The sequence below is a fragment of the Diabrotica undecimpunctata genome, chromosome 2 (genome assembly GCF_040954645.1).
Source record: "Diabrotica undecimpunctata isolate CICGRU chromosome 2, icDiaUnde3, whole genome shotgun sequence".
Lineage (NCBI taxonomy): Eukaryota > Metazoa > Arthropoda > Insecta > Coleoptera > Chrysomelidae > Diabrotica > Diabrotica undecimpunctata.
This window is the reverse complement of record NC_092804.1, coordinates 160,550,232-160,575,724: the sequence shown is the minus strand read 5'-3', so window position 1 is coordinate 160,575,724 and position 25,493 is coordinate 160,550,232. Positions and strand designations below refer to the sequence as shown.

Sequence of the window (25,493 nt, the reverse complement as noted above, 5' to 3'; positions counted from 1 at the left end):
TGATTTTTGCTCCCAGAGCAATTATGACTGGTTTGATTTTTGGATATATTTTTCGCATGACATATTCTAAGGCCAGGTTAAACAGCAATGGGGACAACGGATCTTCCTGTCTCAGTCCAGAATTAACGCAGAAAGCATTTGATATTTTTCCCCCTATTCTAACTTGTGCAAAAGAGTTACTTACACACATTTGTGTTACCGCAGCTAGTTTCTTGGGTACTATGATTACTTGGCAAAAATATTTATGACTTATTGGGAAAAGTGTTGCCTAACGAGAGGAATCGCAGGTTGGAAAATTTGGTTTACAAACTTACTCGAGCAGGTAATGCTGCGAAGCTACATCCATGGGATTATGACTAAATGATTCTATCTATTTAGTTTTTACTAAAGGTAGCTACGATGTCTGTTGTAGTTGGAAGAGTTGAAAGACTCAATTACAATGTGAATTTACTAGGCAATATCGCAAGAGATCTTATTTTAGTTGACATTATTGGTTTAAAATGGGATCGAGCTTGCCAGATTAAAATCATTTTGATGCTACAACTCGGAATTGTCTGTAGACTTATGTACCTGACAGATTGTTGTACCTAGTAGAACAGTTTCCACGCTACGATGTATTGAGACCTAGCCTTTAGTGGGGGGATTTGTCTTGTCGGTTAGACGAGACTTCTGGTATATACTAAATAATATTGTCCTAAGTAATTTTAGTTTACAGCATTTAAGTCCGAAACACAATGTATGAATTACAATTACTTGCTGTGTAAATAATATTAAGGACATTGTTTACATTGCATTACTATTTAATCTATGTTAATAGCTGATAGTTTTCAAATTAATCTCGAAAACCTACTGTCTATATTAGTTTTTATGGAAATTCTTTTTTCAACTGTACATTAATAAGGAATATCTTAATTAGCTTCAAAACAATATTCTTTTTTTAACTATATAATAATAAAGAATATATTAAAATATCCCAAGACCAAGTTCGATGATAGCTTTTTTAAACTGCTTTTAAACTGTTTGCTGTACCAATCATAGGGCGAGAATTAAAAAACCACACAACAGATCGCTACTGATAATAAATGCAATTATGGGTCGAATGTTTTCGCATAGATGGATTGAAGGAAGAGGTCCCATTGAATGGACCTCCGATTGTAAGACTTATCACCTTTAGATTTCTTTTTATGTAGTCACTTAAAAAACATAATCTATGCAACTCAACTAACTTTAAAAGATTAACAACAAATTGTAATCAGTGCCTTTAAACTACCCTAGAAATATTGCAGAATGTACCTACAGCAGAAAGTACAAAATTTTTATTATTGCATGAACAGTATAGGTCAACATTGTCAACATCTATTTATTTGACACGTAAACAAATTATTTTATATAATTTTGGAATAATATACAACTTTTGTAACCATTAAAATTTTCAAAATTTTATAACTGTATGTTAAGGGAGCTACCCCATTTTCTGTGCTACATTGGGTATTTGTAAGAATAAAAATGTACTAACTAATACAATTCATGTTTATTTTTAAGTTACTTTTTTGGAAATTTATGCTTTATTTAAATTTCGGCAATTATAAGTTAAGTAACTACCTCAAATAAAATTAAAAAATTATTGAACGTTCGTGCATCATATAATATCAATACATAGAGAAACGAACAAACTTTACAATAACGTATCATTCGACGTCTTATGCTATTTAAGGCATTGGAAGTGATGTCACCACCTCCTAGGATGCTGCAGATGTGATAGTGAAACAAAATCGAAGGCTCTGAGCGTTTTCAAGGGAATTAATAAGTTAACTGAAAACGGCTTTTTTTCTTTTAGGTGCAACACTCTGTATATCATTTAGAAGAACAATTTTGGATAGATTTGAATTAAATAGATTTTAGAACGTTTCCATACAGCTCTTTAAGAGTTATTCTAAATATTGCAATTAATACAATTTGTCATAGAATTACGTAAAGTTTATTGTTTTTTATGTTATAATAAAAGTTTACCTGTAACATAACTTCATTTCCATAATAACAGACTAGGTACACTTCAAGAAGCATGCAGCATTGGTAGCCGGACATGGAAAAAAAGTGAATACTACCAACTGGTGCCTACAAAAGTTGTCATATTGTTGCCTTCCGAATTTTACTTCCTAATAACATAAGTGCCACTTACCAGTGCCATCTCAAACATGGTAATACATATAAGAACCACACTGCCAACAAACTGGGCTAAGACAACGTATGAAAACACATTTTGATATTCGTCATTAAATCTATAAAAAAAATATTAAAAAGTGTTAATATAATAATTTCTGGACAAATATCTGTAAAATTAACGAGGTGCTTAGAAGCAAAACGCGTTAAATCCACTTTTTGTCGAAAATGAGATATTGAGCTTAACTAGTTCCCCAGAGTCCATTCTATAGGTACAACACTTTATTTACCGTCAAAACGAATTAATTCCAATACATTTCAATCGACTAAAAGTTACTTTGGAAGCAAAACAGATAAAGTCTCCTCCGCTTAAAGACCAAAACAGGTCAAGTCCACCGCAACGATTCCAACGAACCACAAGCATGCTGTAGACCCACGTGAGGTGGCGCTACATTTACAGAAGTAGATATCAGTCAGCAGTCAGTATTTTATTTTAGTATAGAGAGTACAGTCGATTTCTTTGTAAATTTTATCTGACCACGTGCTGAGAGGTGTTTTGCGGTTAATATTAATAATTGTATTGAAATTTATCCCCGGAAATGGAACAATCCCCTTCAGTTGTGTCTCCATCTAAAGCGAGAAAGAGGAAAGGTAATCCTACTTCTACTAAGATAGCAGTTGCAAAAAAATTAAGGTAAGTAATTTTTCTTTCTTTTGGCCATTTTTTTCTCTACTCATATGTGATACGACTTAGGCACTTAAAGTGTAATTAAAAAACTTAACCCTATAGTTCGTTTATTTTACACAAAAAACAACCATTTTGTACGTTATAACTAATACTTCTTGTATATTTTTACACTTTAATTTAACATTTTGGTACAAGAAAAAATCTACCATCACAGTATTTAGTACTGACTGTCTACCGTGTATTCCGTCAAAAAAATATAGAAAATTATATACACAATTGAGTTTTAAATACAAAACATTATGACTGTTAAACTATAGGTAATAATCTAGAATAAAATTGAAGAATGATAAACTAAAATCTCTTTTTGTTTCTAGATATTCGGCACCACATGGGCCCATTATAATGCCAGACTGCAATCACGCTAAGAAAAAGATATACAAATGTAATGAATTGACCTACGAGAATGTTACAGCATTTCGAGATGTTTTTTTGCAACTGAAAAGAAAAGTGATCAAGATAGCTACATTATGAAACACACAGTAGTAATTCCACGCAGTAGTCGCCAAAAAAGATCAGCTGGAAACAGAAAAGAAAACAATTTCACAGGAAGATTTTTCGTAAGGAAATTGGGTGAAGGTGAAGATGTTCAAGTATGTGAACGGGCTTTTCGACTTATTCTAGGGATTGGTAACTCTAGAATACAGACTATCCTCCACAATTATGCAATCTATGGTAATGTTGCTCAGAAAAGAAGAGGTGGTGACCGCATTTCTAACAAATTCAATGAGAGACAACAAGGTGTTATAAAATACATCAGCTCTTTAAAGTGTTTAGAATCGCATTATTGTCGTAGCAATACTCGTCGAAGTTCCTCTGATTTGAGTATAGAAAAGTTAGCAAATATGTACAACGCTCAAGCCAACGAGAACTTGAAAGTGAAACATTCGTACTTTCTCCAGATTTTTGTGCATAAGTTTAATTTGGGCTTTGGTTCACCTAGGGTCGATATATGCTCGACGTGACTGGAACTTTCAGAAAAAATAAAGCAAACAACCGATCCTCGGCAAACCGCATCTTTAAAAGCTACCCAAGCTATTCACAAAAAAAGGCTAAAGCTTTTTTTGCATTACTAAAAGTACAAGAAAATGAAACTCTTACGCTCTCATTCGATTGCCAGAAAAATTTGCCCAGTCCCAAAATTCCAGATCAGGAGACTTACTATCGACGTCAACTTTACCTCTTCAATTTTTCTATTGTTGTTGGTAGTTCTTAGTGCAAAATGTCTCCAAATAATTGCTTTAGCTACGTATGGACAGAAGGAACTTATCCAAAAGGTTCAAATGAGGTAGCGTCATGTGTATTTCATTGTCTGCAAAACTTAGATACATAACAAATTAAGAAGATAAAACTTTTTGCAGATGGCTGCGGCGGCCAAAACAAAAATAAAACTATGATTGCTATGCTACACAGATGGCTTCTATTCGCTCCTAAGAACGTTGAAGAGATATAATTGATATTTCCAGTACGAGGCCATTCTTTTATACCACCAGACCGTTTATTCGGTCTTTGCGAAAAAGAGTTCAACAAAAAAGAAATTATCGAGACTCCAGATGGCTATGTTAAAATAATTGAAAAGTATGCTACAATAAGACAACTAGGTATTGACGTAGATATTTTTGATTGGAAGCAAGAGGCAGTAGATCATTTTAAACCTATTTCTCAATGGCACTTTAAATTTCAGCCTTCAAAAAAGTTCCAATTCAAGCGAGCAGCAAAATCCCAGCACATGATTCTCATCCAAGCAGAACAGTTTTATTACCACTCCATTGGTAATTTCAAATCCATTATGAAAGGGAAAGAAAATGTTTTAAGCATTAATCCTTCAAAAATTGCTAAGGACAATACATTAGTAAACAAGAAAAAATTATTTGATGTCAAAAGGCTTCCTGAATTGCATTTTGGGTCTGATTGGCAATCTAATCCATGATTAAAGTTTTACGTCAATTTTTTTGCTTCTTGTGAAGGACGTAGTGAAGTGGTGAAGTTGGTGCAGAAGTGGAAGAAGATTTATGTGGTATAACTGAAGAAGCACCAGAATTATGTGTCTAACATGTTATTTTTTTCAATTTTCATTAAGAATGTAATAAAATCATCATACAATATATTCTTTACTCACTTCTTAACTAGTTGTTATTACTTTCAAATTAAAGCAAAATGAATAAACTCCATAAACTGAGATACAAAATGCAAAAAATTCAACTTTTGGGAGCAGAACAGATAAAATCCATTTTCAAAATAATAATTGAGCCGTTTAGAAATTTTTTGAGAACTCAAGATTTCTGCACAATAATTTACTCAAACATCTAAACATATTTTACATGTTTTCAAAATAAAATATCTTAATATGAAGCGACCACCGTTTTTTGCCCTTTTCTCAAAAGTGACGTCTTTGGACTTAACGCGTTTTGCTTCTAAGCACCTCTATCTAAACGGTTACGTGAGAGAAAATTTTCGAAATTTGTACGAATTTTCTACCTATTCTACATTAACAAATAATAAATAGAATACTAAATAAATAAAAAAATAGTCAGCAAATGAAGGAAAAAAATTAGCAATTTTCATAATTAGAGAGATAATTGGCCTATACATTTACCTAGTCAAAATACAGACATCAATAAAGAAGATTATGTAAAAGAGATCCACAAAATATATTCACATTTATGATTTAAATTCAAAATACATGTAAAAAAATTAGGATGATTTTAAATTTGACTCGATGTCGCGTGTAAAAGTTTATGTAGGTTATTTCGGACACCTCCTTCTCTTGCAATAACCTTCGTTATTTTATCTTTGTGTTTAGTACTTATAATGTAATAAAATATTCCTTTTGTCCCTACACATAGCTAATACTATAGCATTCTTCTCTTCTCCACAAATTTCTTTCCTTATTTATTTTCTTAGCGTTACTCCGTAATGTACTGACCAAATGTTTATTATTTGCAATTAGTTCTTTAGCTAATCCGACGCTATTATACTAATCATCAGCGAACAGTATATGGTCATCTCCCAGCAGTCCATCCATAAGTTCAAGAACTATTTTGTTGGCTACGGGTATACCTATACTTTTATTTAGTCCACAATAAATCTTCACATGGTACGTATAGACACCCTTTAGACATAACTTGTATTGAAAACTTTAAATCCAATTCTTTTTTTCCTTTCTATATTGACGAAGTGATATTAAGCCTAGAAAAGGAATCATGCTTTCGTCAATACTTACGTTTCACCGAGTTTCATGCACATTTTGAAATTTTTATTTAGAATAGTAGAGGTTAAACTTTGTAGCTTACTTTCTGGAGGACACTCATTGGAGAAGTGCCACATATGTAGTAGTAATTCAAAACAACACTTAAAATTTTATTTTTGTAGAGCAAAATGGTTTTTAATTATCTTTTAGGGTTGGTTTTCGATCGAGTCCCATCTAGAGAAAGACTCCAAAATTTTTTTTTCATTTCTGCTGTATCTGTTGAAGTCATTTCATTTATTCTTGATTTTGGACCAATGGTTTCGTTCGTCATTTTTTCTAGAATTTTTTGATCAGCATAAATAGTTGTCTGTAAAACAATTAGTTCAAATATCTCATCAGTTACGAATTGTTGAAATGAGTCTAATTCACTTTTACCTTGAAGTTGAATGGGTATTTCATTATGAACTCCTACAAAATTTGTAATGGTTGGTCCCCACACTTGTGGTACATTTTTAGGTATATTGACATCTGAATTCGAGGAACACGTATGATTTTTACTTGATGCAATTTTTTGTTTTTTCACTTAAAGAACTTCTTCCTCTGATTGAGAAACGGAATTTTCAATATCTTTATTTTTGTTATAATCGTAATCATCATCAGGATCAGCAGCAAATGGCTCTATATCACTCGTATCTGATTCATAATCAATCAAGTTCTTCATCACTCATGTCAATAATGTTAATCTGTTGTAAACATTCTTCCGTCAATGCTTCCAGTCTTTGCCTTTCTGCTTCCTTATGTTTGTAAGACATATCTTTTTACAACAAATACTGCTACTTCGCACCCAAAAAGACACTGTTTAAAACAAATGCTGAACACAAATTACAACAATATGCTGTGACTAAATGTAAATATTAAAAAATGCAAATTCTTGGCGGAATACAAAAAGCAAGTCTGTACACGTCTGACCATCCTGCTGCGGTATGTATATTATCTAACACAAACGTAGTATTAGTATAGGCGTAGTATATTTTAATCAGGCGCCGCGTGTGTAGATTTTATATTAGATTATTGGCTATTATTGGCTTTAGATAATTGGCTTAATCTTAATGATTATTTCTTTATTTACTATTAACATCTTTCTAGAAATATATTCTAAATTCAAAATATAGTTCGGCGCTTAACGTGTTGAGCAATATATAAAAATTGTTTACGAGATGATTATTTGAAAATTGTAAGATTGTACCAAAACCGAGAAGACATTAAAATACCATATGATCAAGACTACAATCTTCGACTCAGAAATCCAAACATAAAGTTAGAAACAAGAAAACTAAGATGCAAATATACAGTTTATTATGCATTGCTTAAAACAAAGTAAAATGATATGGCCTTACCTTAAAATATTTCTGTGATGCACTATGCAATCAATTAATTTTTTATTCATTATCTTTTGTAACTCGGGACAAACTTCATTCTTATCACCAACATTTTTAAAGGTTACTCCCAATTCTGCTTCTGAAAAGTTTCGAATATTTTTTAAAGAATCATTAAGGATTGTGAGCTCTGCTGCCACCACCATTATCAAAGCTAAAATAAAAATTAAAAGGATTTTTAATAATAGTTTGATCAATGTTTGTTATTATTTAATTTTAACTGACATGAATTTTGTGTTTTTCATATAAGAATTAACGAAAAATTTATAATTTAAAAATCACTTATTTTTATGGGTAAATATTAAATGTACAGCATAATAGAGAAGAAATGACCAATAACGTAAATGTCTTAAATCATTACTGAAATCAAAAGTTTACTAGTAGAGTTTAAAGCGGACTTTAAGAAAAAAATTGAACACTTTGATAATAAACTATATGAACTCTGAAATAAATTAAATTAACTTGAATCTATTATAACAACAGAATTTACCGACAGCATTGTCCATGAAGCCGCTGACCGCATATCTCGTTCCAAAAATTTTTTGGTTAGAGGCGTCCCTGAACCTACATGAGACGCACGAAATAAAAAAGATTATAAAAAGAATGAAATAAATTTAGACGTAAAAGTCATTGGATGTCAAGAAAGTCGTGTTTTCTTTTTTGAAAACATTTTATAGAGTCGGTAAACCAAATCAAAATGAGAGTTATCCTCGCATGATAAAACTGATAATGAATTTTGAACACCACACTCGAAAAATTATTCGTAAGAAAAATAAACTTTTGGAAAACAAAGTTTAAAGAAACTTTTCACTGAGCTTGAAACTTGTAAAAATAATGGAGAAAATGACCTTACGATCAAATATGTGAATAGTTGTTTAAAGATAATAATGATATTTCGTTCATATTTCTTTTGCATCAAAATTTACGGATCGGCTTTGTATGAATATGAATCTAAACTCAGTTATGTCCAAATTTAATGAATTTGTAAGTACTGTATAACTTTAAAAACCTCATATTATTCTCCGTGGACAGAAACGTGGCTTAATTCTTCTATCCCTAATGCTACTGTAAACATTGATAATTTCACTATATTTCGTAGAGATAGAGGTACTCGTCAAGGGATAGAAATTATTTACTTACTATTAATAATAACTCTTTTACATTTAATATAGTTTGCGTATACCGACCTCTGGATACAGTACTTACTCAGGATAACATGCTTATTGACAAACTTAATGAATTATCATCGCTTGAAAACTTTATTGTTGTTAGATATTTCAATTATGGGAAGCAATGAATGATCTCGGAATCCGACAAACACTAATAAAAGCAGTTAAAGCACTATACAAAGAAAACAAAGTAGCTATTAAATGTGGAAATAAAGCCTACAATCCATTTAAGACGACAAAAGGACTTCTACAAGGCTGTGCTACGTCCCCTACTCTGTTTAAAATATTCTTGGAAAAGACACTCAAACCATGGAGGAGAAAGTGCGAAGGAATGGGCATACCAGTAAGAGACGAATACCTATACACCTTAAGTTTTGCCGACGATCAAGTAGTCATCGCACAAGATGAAGAAGATCTCAGCTTTATGCTCAGAAAACTAGAAGAAGAATATAAAAACAACGGAATGGAAATAAACTTAGAGAAAACCAAATACCTAACAACAGAAAACAAGGATATGAGAAACCTAGAGATAGACGAGGGAAGACAAATAAATGGAACAGATAAATTCAAGTATTTAGGAACCATAATATCGAACCAGGGAACAACAGAAGAAGATATAAACAACAGACTGAGACAAACAAGAAACTGTATAAGACAACTAAACTCAGTGTTGTGGGATAAGAACATTACGATAAAGACAAAAAAGAGAATATATAACACCCTGACAAGAAGTATCCTGACTTATGGGTCCGAAAACTGGACAATAAACAAGAGAAATAGAGGTAGAATAAGAGCAGTAGAAATGGAGTTCCTGAGGAGAAGCTGTAGACTTACAAAAAGAGACAGAATTGAAAACGCAGAGATTCAGCGGAGAATGGGAGTGCAATCAGACATAATCGACTATATAGAGGAGAAGAGACTATCCTGGTACGGCCACGTCAGAAGAGCGGACAGAGGACGCTGGATAAACAAAATCACAGAATGGAGCCCGATTGGAAGAAGAAAGAGAGGAAGACCCCGAAGGTCATTCAGAGATGAAATCGACGAGGCTATGGAGAAAAGAACCCTGCGAGATGGAGACTGGAATGACAGGGAAAATTGGAGAAAACGGTTGAGTGAAGGAAGACAGTGAAAACTGTGGAAATCCTTAGTAGTAGTAGATATTTCAATTTTCCAGAGATTAGCTGGCCCAATATTTCCAAAACTGATACTGTTAACTAGTAAACATATTTTACTATAATTTTGTCAAATAAGTACAACAAATTTAGTTACCTGAAAGCAATGCGTCTATAGCAATATTGCAAATGCCGTTAAACCAAGCCCCTATAATTACAAATATGTAAGCAATGGCAAAATTAATGTTCTTCGATAAATCAAAAGGAAACCATCCTGCTAGAGGCAATCTTAATTCTTCCTCTAATATGGGATATAAAGCCCAACTCCAACAGGTAAGCGTGCACGCGCTCCAAAATCTATAAAAAAATATTTAAAACACTTTCAGTATTTCACATTATTTAAAAAAAAAAAACACAATAATTGTAATTAAAATGACATTTATTTATATTATGGTTTCTAGTGAGTATATATAAATATAATAAGTATTCCATAATTATTTTAGAGCTTGTTTTACTTACCCTCCCAAAATCCATTTCGCTGCTCGGATATAGGACCTTAAAATTTTACGTTGATAGTCAGATTTCGGTTGAAACTCCGGGCGATTTATGGATTCAATTAGAACTTCAATGTCCCTCATGTATTTATACATAAACAACACTTTTACAAGTTGAACAGCATGGGTGAGGGTCAGAAACGAAGCTGATACTATTTCCGTAACGGTTCCTTCCAAGTAGTGAAAATTGATAAGTTCACTTGTTAATTGCAAGATAAAGATACCGACTATAAAATAAAATAAAATAAAAATATAATATATAATAAAATAAAAAAATCTTCATGTCACAAAATATGTGTTGACTAGAGTTATTTGTGAACTTAAATTTCCTTAGATTTGTTCTATATTTCTTACAAAAGTCTTTTACCTTTTTTTCCAAATAAAACTAAAATAAACTCACAACAAACACGTGGGGCACAAGATATGTTAGATTTGGGGTACAAAAAAAACAACATAGTAAATAGCCTTTCTGATATCATACATCTTTATAATTACTTACGAAGGTATCCAAGTTTTGGTATAAATCTAATATAATCCATCTTGTTTTTAAACGGGTGTATCATATATCCACATCCATATATAACTAAAAGATTCCAACTCACGATATTTTTAAAATCCATAAATTTAGGTTTCTTCAAACTCTTCAAGAAATTGGTTTCTGTAGCAGCTATTTCTGTTTGATCCATTTAAAAAAACTAAAGATAAGGAGTAATTATTTTTATTGTATATAATATTCAGTAGTGGAATACAAATTTGTACATTTATATTTCACTAAGTGGGTATTGCAACAAATTATGTAAAAATAAAAAAAACTGATAGTCGAAGTTCTAATCACTCGGCGCAAAATTTCGGGCCAATGCTTTTTAAATGCAATCATTTTTTTCGAATCCTGAGAAAACTAACAAATATTTTTAAAAAATTTAAACGCAGAATGAAAGATTGCATTATTACCGAGGGCTTAAAGTCCCTCGAAAGATTAGTTTTTTTAGGATTCGAAAAAAAATGAATGCATTTAAAAAGCATTGGCCTGAAATTTTGCGCCTATGCTCTTAAGCAAATTATACTAAGTAAAAATAGCCCTACCTTAACCAATAACAGGACAAACTGGGCTAGTTTTAGACAGGAGTTAAGTGACAGAAATGATCTAAATGTACCAATCAAAACAAATGAACAACTTGATGAAGAAATAAAAAAACTAGCAAACATCTATACAAAAATACAAAAAGTAGCATGGAACAATGCCAAATAAATTAAAAGAAAAACCAAGGGTCAAAATTATACCAAAGAAATTTTAGAACTGGTGCAAAAAAAGCCAGGAAAATAATAATAAAAAAAACAGAACTGCAGAAATTAAAAGTATTAAACAACCTCACCCAACGTTAAAAAGAGAAATATATTTATACAAAAATTAATTAATAAACCAATACCTATACGATGTGACAGATGATCAAACCACTAACTACTCGTTGTGGATGTGTACAAAAGGAATAAATATAACAATGTAATATATTAAAAAAGAAAATGGAACATGGGAACGTGACCAAAAACATAAAGCCAATCGGTTTGCTTCATACTTAGCAAATGTACTCGTATTTCAAAATCACGAAATGAAAAATTTTCATCAAGCCGAAAACGATGATGATAAAAGTGCTGAATGCAATTGAGTAGTACTAATCAAGAAATAATAAAGCATAGTACCTAAAGAACTATCTAAACTAATAAAAACCTCTATTAATCCTAAAAAGGCTAAACTGAAAAAAAAAATCGGCCTTGGGTGGGCAGCATATGGAAAACTGAGAGAAACTGTTAAAAGTGAGCTGCTCACTTGCCCGAAGAGAAAAGTATTTAATCAATGAGTCCTTCCAGTGTTACGGAGCAGAAACACTTACTTTGACAAAAGCGTCAGCTACCAAAGAGTCACACAGAGAAGAATCGAACGATCCATGTTAGGAATAACTCTGCGAGACAAAATAAAAAACGAAGAGGTCAGGAGAAGAGCCAAGGTGATTGAAGTCATCGAAAAGATAGCGAGACTAAAATGGAGATAGACAGGACATATAGCTAGAACGACAAATTGTCGACGGACAAAAAGGTTATTGAAATTAAGACCAAGGGAAGACAAGAGAAGGGTTGAAAACACGAAGAAGAGGCCTACGTTCAACAGAGTTTTGAGGCTAGATGATGTTTATTTAATACAGTCATATTTGTAAGACAGACTTCTTAGAATTAAACAGGAAGGCGAATATTCAGAACTAAGACCAGTCAAAGCAGGAATCACACAGGGCAGCATTTTGTGAGCAATACTATATTTATAATATGTCTTAAATATGTTTTAAATAAATATTGTATTATTGTTGATGTTTGAATAAAAAGAAAATTAAAGAATCGGAGCACTAGTAATCCTGTGTTGGTGTGGTGGGGTGTGATATAACCCACGCATGCAAAAAATAGAATTTCTCTCAAAAACAGCATCTTACCGCACTCTATTATTCAGTAGCTGTTACTATAACATCACTCTATCGAGTAGCATTGTTATTTTCATAATTTCTTTAATACCCACTTACATAGATGTCAGAATATGTCGCAGGGGTATGTCACACCCCACCATACCTCTGCCGTCAGTCGGTTAATCATTGTTGATGCTTGGACATTTTTTCCGAACTTCACGTGATTTTTTTGTTTTTTACTCTGGTTGTTGTGCTCAAAATTGGTTATAAATATGTGTAGTTATAAACAAGAGCAAGCAAGGTTGCTACGATTCTGGGAAGAGGTACAAAGTGATTAAGATGAGGCTATTCCTGATTCCGAAGACGAAGTGCAGCTCGACAATGTTAGTGAAAGCTCTCATGATACAGACACAGAATAAGATGGCGACAAAGATAAAAGTGAACAAGAGCATAGAGATGATGTGAGTACATTTGCTAGATATTAATAACTCAAAGATAAAGTGAAGAAATGGGCTAAAAACATAGAACTACGATCGGTTTGCACTAGAGCCGAAAATATAATTTCTTAATTACCTGGCGTGAAACGACACACTAAAGAAGAAACTGCAAATGATTGTTGGAAGCTTTTCATTGATGACATACTCAATGCTGATATTGTAAAACATACTAATGAGAAAATCAATTCAGTAAGTAAACGTTACAACGATGATCACCAATACGTAGTAAAAGAGACCTCCGAGCAAGAAATCAAGGCTTTATTTGGATTACTTTATTTAGCAGGAATTCATCGATCGTCCAGGCTAAACCTTGAAGATTTATGGGCAAATGACGGCATAGAAATGCCAATATTCAAGAAAACTATGTCTCTAAAACGCTTTCAATTTCTGCTAAGGTGTTTGCGGTTTCACAATGGAGCTACACGCGTAGATAGAATCAAAATCGATAAATTAGCCCCAATAAGAGGTGTTTTCGAAAGAGTAATTGACAATTTTCAGTCTGCCTATACACCTGGCGTGTATCTCACTGTTGATGAAAAATTGAAGGCATTTCGTGGCAGGTGCCCTTTTCGGCAATACATTCCAAATAAACCGGCTCGTTATGGAATCAAAATCTTTGCTTTAGTCGATTCAAGATGTTATTATACTATAAACTTGAAAATTTATTGTGGTTCTCAACCAGATGGTCCTTTTAAACTGAGTACGAAGCCTATAGATGTAGTTTAACGATTGATTTCACCAGTGTCTGGCAGCAAACGAAATATCACATTCGATAATTGGTTCACTAATTATCCATTAATGCAACAACTTCTTGAAGAATACCAATTAACATCTGTGGGTACTGTCCGAAACAACAAGAAACAAATTCCTTCCACAATGGTCAACACAAAAAATTGAGAACAGTATTCTACCCTTTTTGGTTTCCAAAAAATACAACCATAGTATCCTATATCCCAAAGAAAAACAAAAATGCTCTGTTGGTATCAACAATACACCATGATGACAGAATAGACTCAACTACGGGAAACGCTAGGAAGCCAGAAATAGTCATATTCTACAATGTTGCTAAAGGAGGGGTTGACCAGTTATCAGGTACATAACTTCTAAGTAATCTATAAGATCAACAATAATGACTATACACTGAAGCGTCGATAATATTTGAAATATCTTAGTTTGTCACTGATAGCAGATTATATGGAAGAAAGACAACAGAATCCTCGGTTGCCGAGAAAACTGCGTGAGACACCGGGCTATAAGACTGCAGATTGTGATGAATCGTTGCCTAAACGTCAGTCGTCAAGGTAGATGTGTGGTGTGTCTCAGAACAAGAGACAGAAAAAGTCGCTACGTGTGTTATGATTGCAGACATTTTGTTTGTTTAGAACAAATGATGTTGTAAGTTTTATTGATGTATGTATTATTCTTTATAATGTTTATTTGTTTATAAATCAATAAAGAAAATTTTGTCTTGTGTTTTGTGTTCAGAAGTCTTTAGTTTTTTATCATTTCAGAAAAATGTAATGATTTTAAGTTGCTATTTCTGCTATTTTTGAAATGTGAAATAAATTGTTTGAGCTTATAATACTTTTTCAATTTTTTTAATAGTACGCACTATTTCAAACGAAAAGTATATACTTTTGATGCAGATACTCAAGTATTGAGTTTTACAATACATATTTTGCTATGGGGTAGGTCACGCCCCACCACACCAGACACGTAAGTTTTAGGCACCACACCAACGCAGGGTTAAGTCCAAATCAAATAAGGTCCAGAGTGGTAGCGCAGAAAAATCTAGAACTAGATCCATAATAGCTTAAAATCTTAGTGTTCAAATTAGTTAAAAAATATTACAATGAAAAATAATAATATTAACAAAAATAATGCTTTAAAAATTCAAGCAAATTCTAGCAAATTTAAACGGATATAATCAAATAATTTAAAAGTAAACAATTTAATGAAAATCTGTTCTGAAAACAACGTTTATGAGAAAAGCGAAACAAAATAAATATTTATTACCTGGATAAAGGATTTAATTAAAACTGCAAGTTATCTGTGGAAGTATTGCTTTTGGCGAGGTTATATATATGGTTGTGCTGAATCTATTAAAACTTTAAACTGTAATTAAAATGCATTAAAATATTTATCTATTATTGTCAAAATGCAGTAAGGTACTTAACACCAAAACTAAATTATTAAAAAATACATTTTATATCATTTAAATGTAATGTATTGTATGGTTATTGCAACAAGTGGCATAACTAGGGAGAGTGGGGGGGGGCGGTTCGCCTCGGGCCTGTGATATGTGGGGCCTCCAAATTGGCATAAAACTAATAAAATTAAAATCAAGAAATAACGAAAAAAAATTTAAACATATAAAATTACACTCTGGTACATAACATAAAATAGTTTTAATGTTTACTTTATGTTTTCTTTTATAAAAAAATAGTACACATTGTAATACACGTTGCAGTCACATAAAAAGCTTGTTCATATTTTGAATAAGCAGTGATATTATAAATGCACTGGAAAATAATAGATTGGATCTACAATTGTGTAGGAGTGTGTAATGAAATTCACAAAATGAGCAAAATCATGTTTGTGTCTTTACACATCTCAATTTATGTGGAGGTCATGCATTTGCAATTAACTCTAGCTGTGTAACATTTTTGCAACTTCAGAAAGTGTATATAATTTTTTCTTGTCTTGATAAATTAGTTCAAGTTACAGAAAATATGTGTGACGCTAAGGAAAATATTACAACACTGAAGAATACCAGAATACCAGAAAAGACATGATAGTTTTAACGCACATAAAAAATTAAAGAATTAATTCACAACAATAGAACAAGAAAACCGGGAATACTGAAAGATGCAAATGGGAAACTTGTGTTGAATACTAACGCCAAATTAAAAAGATGGACAGAATACATCAATGAACTGTTTAAAGACAATAGAACAGAACATATGGAGATAGAAGTAGAAGAGGATATGGTTTTAAAGATATTAAAAGAGGAAATTAAACGGCATTAAAAAACAGCAAAAATGGTAAAGCCGTAGGTCCAGACCAAATTCCTATAGAAACTTAAAATGCATAAATGGTGAAACCTTAGACATTATAGTAGACTTATTTTACTCAGTATACAAAACAGGACACATACCGAAACAATGGTTACTCTCCACCTTTTGTGCTATCCCTAAAAATACAAACGCTAAATGATGCAGTGAATACAGAACAATATCACTAATAAGTCACATTCTCAAATTATTCCTGAAAATAATACATGGTCGTATAAATAAAAAACTGGAAAAAGGAATAGATGATAGTCAGTTTGGGTTCAGAAACGGACCAGGAACCAGAGAAGCGTTATTTGCTTTTAATGTGTTAGCTCAAAGATGCATAGATATGAATGTTGATGTGCATGTTTGTTACATTGATTTTGAAAAAGCATTTGACAAAGTAAGACATGAAAAATTAGTCCAAATTCTAAAGACAAAAACCATAGACCATAGGGACTTACAAATAATAACAAACCTCTAATGGAATCAAAGAGCACAAATCGTAATAGGTAACGAACCCAGTCCAGAAATTGAAATCAGGAGAGGAGTTAGGCAAGGATGTATTATGTCCCCATTACTATTTAATATATACAGTAAAGCCATTTTTGAAGAAGCATTAATATCTCAAAGTGAAGAAATAATAATTAACGGAAGATCTATTAACAACATAAAATATGCAGATGATACCGTGATTATGGCAAGCTCTGCTGAACAACTCCAATTACTGCTAAAAAAAAATAAAAAGTTTCTGTGAAAAATATGGACTAAAATGAATATAAAAAAGACCAAATGCATGATAATAACAAAGAAAACAAATATACCAACAAACATACGTTTGGGAAATGTACCGATAGAAAGGGTTGATAAATACAAATACCTAGAAACCTGGATTTCAGACAAAAATGATCAAACAACCGAAATAAGAGCAACGATATAAATAGCAAGAAATGCGTTTGTAAAAATAAAAACAATTCTCTGCAACAAAGACCTTAGATTAGAACTGAGAATAGGATCACTAAGATGCTACGTGTTTTCGATACTGCAATATGGACTTGAAAGCTGGATATTAAAGCAAAAACACATAAATAAGTTACAGTCCTTTGAAATGTTGTGTTACAGGAGGATGCTTATAATATCATGGACACAGAAGAAAACAAACACGGAAGTATTGCGAGAAATTGGCAAAGAATGCGAAATAATAACCACAATGATAATACAGGGCTGATAATACAGGGAAAGATAAGAGGAGAAAGGAGTATAGGAAGAAGCAGAATGTCATGGTTGAAGAATTTAAGGGACTGGTTTAAATACAGTTCTATAGAACTCTTCAGAGCAGCAGTAGATAGAGTAAAGATAGTGAGGATCATATCCAACCTTGTTACAGGTCCAAAGAATTCAGAATAAATTATTGAAATAAAGTTTTATTATTTTAATTTTGGTTAAATAATTGTTAACAACTCCACAAGATTTCATCGAAAATTAATGCATTCCCAAGTCTTATTTGGTCTCTGAGATGATCTATTCGTTCTTTCCTTGATTTTGTACAGCCTAAAACAAAAATAAGTATAAATTTAAACGAATAATAAACTTTGAATTAAAAATAAACAAACCAAAAAGCCTATTTCTTATTTTAAAGGTTAATGTCAAAAATAGCTTGATAGAATTCTTCTTTTTGTATTTTTAAACAGATCTCAATCCTATTAGTAGTACAACTTATTTTAAATAAATTCTTACTGGACAATGGCCGGCGCCAGATAAAAAACTTATCTTTAATTTTTTTTCTTTTCCTTTCTTTGGTGGTCTTTTGTATGAAAAAGTATTGGTTCGTGTAGAACTTACAACGCAATTTTGCGGCTTTTCTAGAGTTTTCTTGATAGTTTTCCGAAAATTTAATAGTTGTAGCAGTGAGAAGCTGAGCAATTATCACCTATCGTGTGGATTTGTTTTCTAAAACTAAAAGAAACTCGATTTTATAAACTAATTTCGTATTAGAAACACTTTAAGGCCACATTTGAACAAAGGTAGGTTTTCTTTTGGAAAAAAATAAATAACTACTTACGTTTTAAACTTAATAACGTTTTTTTAGGCCTTTTATTTTTACTCTGTGATTTAATCTCAAACCATTTTGATCATCTTTTCAACTTATATTTATAATCTCGTGACTCGTTAAGGGATTGGCTATCAGTTTTTCATATTGGTTAGGATCGGATGTTATCCAATTGTCCATAAGAGAGAAAGAACCTAAAACGTCGGATTATTAAAGGAAAAAATAATAATAAATATTCACGTACTCACGTGGGATCGAGTCTCCAGAAATCAAGAAGACAGACTTTCTAACAGCTAAGTGGAAATTTATTCTTAATTTTGGTAGAATCGAACATAACACTAAATTTCTCAATTTTTTTAGTACCACACTGTAATTAGAACCCCACTGTAGTGGTTATAATAAGAACTTGTTAATTAACCTTTTCACTTTATTGTTCAACTATTGATTTTAAATTGATTTAAAAAAGAAATCTTTAATAAAGACAAAAGTAGCAATCGAAGAATATATTGATTTATTGATAATCATTCCTTTACCCACTTCCCTGAGGGCTCTTCGAAAGAGCGTTTTCAAATATATATCAACCTCCGATCGGAAGACGGTACTTAAAGAAGAAAAAATTACTACAATCACAAAAAAATGATCCAGAGTGCACTTTCCTAAACCGTTACTGTCATATTCCTAACTTTAAAACTTTCATTGCAACAGTTTAAAGTTGTTTTATTAGTATCTGTAATTAAAACAAAAAGATAGCAAATCCGTAATAATAGGTTTAAAATCTCATTAAGTTGTAACTTTCTGAACAAGTATTTTAAAATCAGAAGGAAAATTTTAAATCATCCATAATTTATTATTAAACTTTACATAAGTTCTTCAAACTACTGTGAACCAAACAGTATGTTCTTGCAAAACTAATTGCAACTTAATAAATGTATTTTTCGGGATAAAAATATATAATAATGTATTTTTTATCTGCATACGTTAAAAATACTAATTGGTATTAGTGTATTTGCATTGTTAGTGATTCAAACAATTGCGTTGTGCTACATTTGAAAGTTTCGTTGCTGAATTAATGGTAGCAATTCCTTTTTATTACATGTACTAGGTATGCATTGCTATGCATTTGTTCTCCCTAAATTCTATGATATATCCCTTCTTGGAGCTAGTATTTTTAATTTTGGTATGGAGTCTAGCATGGTATGACGCATTGTCCATTACTATCATACAATTTGTTTCAATATTCGCTAAAAGCTGTTTCGTTCCCATTTTTCTAAGAGTACAGCCATCATATCCTCATGATAATCAGCTGAGAGTGTTAATGATTTTGGACGATAACAACAAGGCATTAGGTACAAACCCGTTCTTAGTTCCAGCATGTAGAAGTATAATTAATTATATTTTCTTTCGAACAAGTAGTACTCAAACAGCACTTCATGCTATCATCCATCCAGCCATATTGCACGACATCGTGGCATGAATACACAATGTCTCTTTTGTCATCTCGGCATACCTTTGTTTTACGTAAATAATGTTGCTTCTCCATCACGATCCTCTCCGGTCGGCTCGCGGAGATAAGAATACGGCCAAGGTCAGAAGGCACTGCCTTCTGACCTTGGCCGTATCGGTAGGAATTGAGAGGTGGAGAGCCGTCGCTTGAGGTGTCGGGTCTGTAGAAAAGCTCTCGAGGCGCTTAGGCATCACGTTCACCGGTCTACACTCCTAGTATCCGAGACGAGACTCTCGTGGGACCACTCTACTCTCATTCCAAGGGAACCAGGCGAGGTTGAACGACCTGGGCCCGTACACACCTCTTTTGGCCTTACACCACCAATAGGGGTGTCAGTGTCCCGTACCCGCCTGGATATTTAAGAGTGGTAGAGGGAGAGCCTCAGCGGCGACTTGTCTACGTGCGAGGGGGAAATTCCTCTGTCTACGTCACCTGTCCGCCCGTGGGAGGGGATAACGGATGGGTGAGGTAATCGCAACACAGGTACTACACCTTCATTATGGTGTCGGACTCGTAGGGACAGTGGAGGCGCTAACTGTCGTATGCCGAAAGGACAGGTAGACCAGGGTCCTGCCAGATTTTATAATTGGAGGGCACAAAGCATAGCTATGTATCACGATCCTTGTAGATTCCATAATTACCATTGTTTTGTCAATTTTTTTAAAACTAAATCAGTATTCTATTAAAACACGCCTTAATGTATTAAGTGATTTATATGGGTAATCTTGATATGTTTTCAACTTCTCCTAAAGCATTTCCAACGTTGGAACTTTATTGTCCTGATAAAATTCGTAAAAAAGCAACAAATAACCTCTGTAGTGGTCTTATCAATATTTTTCGGGTTTTGTCCAACTCTTTGACGTTTAACACAATGATCAATTAGATTCCTAGCTGCAATAACTCATCTGGTCGCAACTATTGTACGGGGTAGAAACATGGACACTAAAAGCGCAAATAGTTAAAAAGATAGAAGCCTTTGAACTTTAGATATACCGGAGAATGTTAAGAATTCCATGGACTGCCAGGGTCACCAATGAGGAAGTGCTGAGAAGGATGGGTCGAGACAAAAAATTGTTGAGAACGATAAAAGTACGCAAGACTGCATACCTTGGACACATACTAAGAAATGATAAATATAGTCTTCTGCAGGTCATCATGCAGGGTAGAGTCGATGGCAAAAAGGGAATAGGTAGAAAGAGGAAGTCATGGCTGCGAAATATTCGAGACTGGACAAACATGACTGTAGACGAATTATTCCACGTTGCAAAAGACAGAGAAGCTTTTAAAAATGTGGTCGCCAACCTCCGTTAATGGGGACGGCATAGGAAGAAGAAGAAGAATAACTCATAAAACTGACGAAGTCTGGTAAGTTCACATATGATTATCACAATATTAGTTTCCGAAAGTGTACTATTTCCACTCCGTAAACAGGAATATATATATATATATATATATATATATATATATATATATATATATATATATATATATATATATATATATATCATCATCATCATCATGTGCAGCTTTATCAACCGTTTCCAATTACGGTGCAGCCTCCCTTATTTCAATGTTATTCTATATTCGACGATGTCTTAGTTATACGTTGTTCTAATAATTTGCGCTCATTTGCGCCCATATTTTTCTATCTTGTGCTATTCGAGACCACGTTGTTCCTGTTAATTTTCTAATATCATAATCCCATCTGAGATTCGGGCGCCCCTTTGGTCTCTTAGCGTTCCTGGGGTACCACATAGTTGTTCTAGTGGTCCATCTGTTATCTGTTCTTCTTGCCATATGTCCTGCCCATTGCCATTTCAGGGATTTTATTCTTTGGATTACATCAGTCACCTGGGTTTGCCTCCGTATCCATTCAATTCTTTTACGATCCCTCTTTGTTATCCCTAGCATACATCTTTCCATTGCTCTTTGAGTTACTTGAAGTTTCGACGTTATTTCTCTCTTTAATATCCAAGTTTCACATCCATATGTCAAGACGGGTAATATGCATTGATCAAATACTCTCTTCTTGAGGTATAGTGGCATTTTGGACTTGAAGACTATGGAATTTCGTCCGAATGCTGACCACGCTTGTTTTATTCGTCTGTTGATTTCCGGAAGTAGTGATCCCGATTTATGTATGAGCTGTCCCAGGTATATGTATTCATCTACTACTTCTAGCGAGGTTTCATTAATTTTTATTTCCACGTTGGCGATCAGATCATTGCACATTATTTTAGTCTTTGCTAGGTTCATTTTTAGGCCTACCTCATTGCTGGCTGTATTAAGGTCATTAATTTGCAGTTGTAATTCTTCAGGACTTCTAGCAATTAGAATGATGTCATCAGCGAATCTAAGATGGTTTAGGTATTCTCCATCTATACATAGACCTTGGTTGTTCCAGTTTAATTTCCGGAAGATATTTTCTAAGGTTGCAGTGAAGAGCTTAGGGGATATGGTGTCTCCTTGTCGGACTCCTTTCTGAGTGGGAAATTCTGGGGTATTTTCATATATGCTTACTCTAGCTGTGGCCTCTTTGTATATATTTGCTAGCGTTTCGACATATGGTTTATCTACTCCTTGGTCGACAAGAGCTTCTATGACTGCTCTTGGGTATACGGAGTCAAATGCCTTCTCGAAGTCTATGAATGCTAGCGCCAGTGGTAGATCATATTCTTTTGTTCTGCTCATTACTTCCCTTAATGTTTGAATATGATCCATTGTGCTGAAGCCACTTCTAAAGCCTGCTTGCTCTCGGGGTTGTGCAGCGTCAAGTGTGTTCTGTATTCTGTTGTTAATGATTTTGGTGAATACCTTGTATATCACAGGTAGTAAGCTGATCGGTCTATAATTTCTAATGTCTTCCTTGCTACCTTTCTTGTGAATAAGGATTATGTTGGCTGAATTCCACTTTTTTGGAATATGTCTCGATTTTAGGCAGTCTGTATATATTTTTGTTAGGATTTTCCAAGTTGTTTTACCAGCAATCTTTAGAAGTTCGGCTGTAACACCGTCATTACCGGCTGCCTTGCCGTTCTTCATGCTCTTAAGAGCTGCCTCTACCTCATCCACGAGAACATCTGGTACATCTTCTTGAACCGCAATTTCTTCTTCGCCTATTTCTTGTGCTTCCGGAGCTTTATATAGACCCTCGTAGAATTCGGTTACATGTTTTATTATTTCATTCCTATTTGTGATCCTTCCGTTGTTGTTTCCCAATGCTATTATTTGCTTTCTACCGATTGCCAACTTACTCTTGGTTTTCCTATAGCTTTTACGGTTTTCGATTGTATTTTGTACAAGTCGTTCATTGTAGGTTTTTATATCTTCTGCGATCTTTTTCCGTATTACTTTGCACAGTTCGGTATATTCAATTCTATTAATATTGGAGTTAATTTTCATTTCTCTTCGTTGTTTCAGGAGAGCTGTTGTTTCATCTGAAAGTTTTCTATTGCTGTTGTGTGTTTGTGATCCTCCAACTTCTTTGGCGCAATTTAAGATTGTTTCCATTAAGTGTGTGCTATTCGTTGGGTCTTGTAATTTTTCTTGAATTAAATTTTGATAGCGTTCCGAGTTGTTGCTTAGGTTAGTGATATTTACCCCTGCAGTTGGTTTCTGGAGTAATTTCATTCTTTCTAGTTTAGTGTTTAGAACGACCCGAGATCTAATTAGTCTGTGATCGCTACCTGTTCGGAATTTGTTGAGCACACTTACATCCTTTATGGTTTTCAGCTTATTAGTTAGGATGAAATCTATTTCGTTCTTGGTAGTTGCATTGGGAGCTAACCATGTCCATTTCCTATTAAGGTTCTTCTTAAAATAGGTATTGGCGATTGAGAGGTTCTGGTAATGTGCGTATTGAACCAGTCTCTCTCCCCTTTCATTTCTTTCTCCAATGCCAAAGTTGCCGATACATTGTTCTTGATTTGATTGTTTACCCACTTTGGCATTAAAGTCCCCGACTAGATACTTAAATTGGCTTTTGTTCTTGTTAAGCACCTCAGTTATTTCATTGTAGAATTCCTCTATTTCCTCATCGGAGTGGGATATGGTTGGTGCATATACTTGCACAATTTGGATGGTGTATCTTCTGGATAGTCTTAGACTTAGACTAGCTACTCTGTCTGAGGTGCTTGCTATGTCGACTATTCTATCCATATATATATATGATAACCCTTTGAGCTTGAATATGTAAGTCCTTATTTATAAATTCTTAATGCATTCGTGTTGGATCTAAAACAAATATTTTTACTTTTAATTTCTAGCGTCGGCATCCTTTGTGTATTCTCGTTGATATCATATCAACAATAGTCAGCAAAAAGTTATTTTAATATGTATTTACAACTTATTCCTACTGTCTATCTAAAACATAAGCCTACCTTTTGCACAAAAATATTAAAAATATACGTACATTTGTTATCTATCAAGACGACACTGATTTTATTGCTTATCCGAGAGCGCATTTCTTGCCAAATAACGACAGGGTTTGAGCGTAAACACTTCCGAAAAATTTTACCAATTATACTTCAGTAGTGCCCAATAAGATACGTTACAAAGTAATAAACCACACCTGCGTCAATGTGGACAATACCGGAAGTGATCAATTACAAATGTTTATTTTTATTTCTATGCTAGCTGTAGAATTACTGACCAGGCCCCAAAAATTCGTCGATTTAAATTAAAATTCTATTTACTTTGGACATTTCAATTATGGTTATTACCAACTTGGCTTTTATTAAATGATGATCACTTCCACATTCCGCATCTTGGTGTTTTTGGTGTTTTTTAAATACCTAGTAATCTATTATTGATTTAAAGTTAGAAAGTTAATAATTATGTTAGGTTATATTTTTAGATGGATATTAATCACATTCTATTAACTTTTCTCGTGTTTTCGCAACGAGGACCTACTATTTCGTTTTGATTTTTGCTTAAAAATGGATATGGAATGAATTAAATTGGATAAAAGAAGCACAGTATATAAATGAAAAGTAAAATAACGATATTAAAAATCTTTTATGTTGTTTGGGAGTTATTTAATCTCTGTACTTAAGTGACCTATCGCTTTTTTGGATTACTAAATCAACATTCTCCTGTACATTCAAAAAATGATTTTGTTCATATGTTCATAATAAATCATCCAATATTAGTTGTACCAAATAATTTTCATTCCTATTCGAAAAGCCAACGAGTCAACACCTCGGCTTCTTCAAATAGTATTTCTTATAAAAAAAAAACTTGTCAGTTAATGTGTTTTGTTATCAAGTAATTATTGAAAGTGAAAAGTTTTTTGTGAAACAACTTGGTATGTAAACTTTATAATTGATACAAACACAATAAATAGGCCAGGCATTGCGCCTGATTTTCATTAAATATTTTGGCATCCAGAATATTTAAAAATGCTTCTTCAACCCACCGCTCCAAGCTACGCAGCTGTTACCACATCAAAAACAACAAAACCTACACCGGCGACCACATCATATCCTAGCAGAAAGCAAGCAATAGTATTAAATGCTCTTCCGGATACAGCTCTCTTCGATTACATTAAGGCGATCGGTGAAATCGTAACACCA

General features: G+C 33.2%; 1 protein-coding gene across 1 annotated transcript in view; it reads right to left on the bottom strand.

Annotated features, from left to right (window-relative positions):
- Positions 1–25,493, bottom strand: part of LOC140433972 (uncharacterized) — a 151,964-nt gene that overhangs the window by 89,444 nt on the left and 37,027 nt on the right. Inside the window, exons 9-13 of the mRNA XM_072521942.1 lie at positions 10,335–10,596; positions 9,973–10,172; positions 7,493–7,685; positions 2,180–2,279; positions 2,011–2,115 (exon numbers count right to left, since the gene is read on the bottom strand). Coding sequence (XP_072378043.1) covers positions 2,011–2,115; positions 2,180–2,279; positions 7,493–7,685; positions 9,973–10,172; positions 10,335–10,596 — 860 coding nt within the window. The remainder of the gene's footprint in view (positions 1–2,010; positions 2,116–2,179; positions 2,280–7,492; positions 7,686–9,972; positions 10,173–10,334; positions 10,597–25,493) is intronic.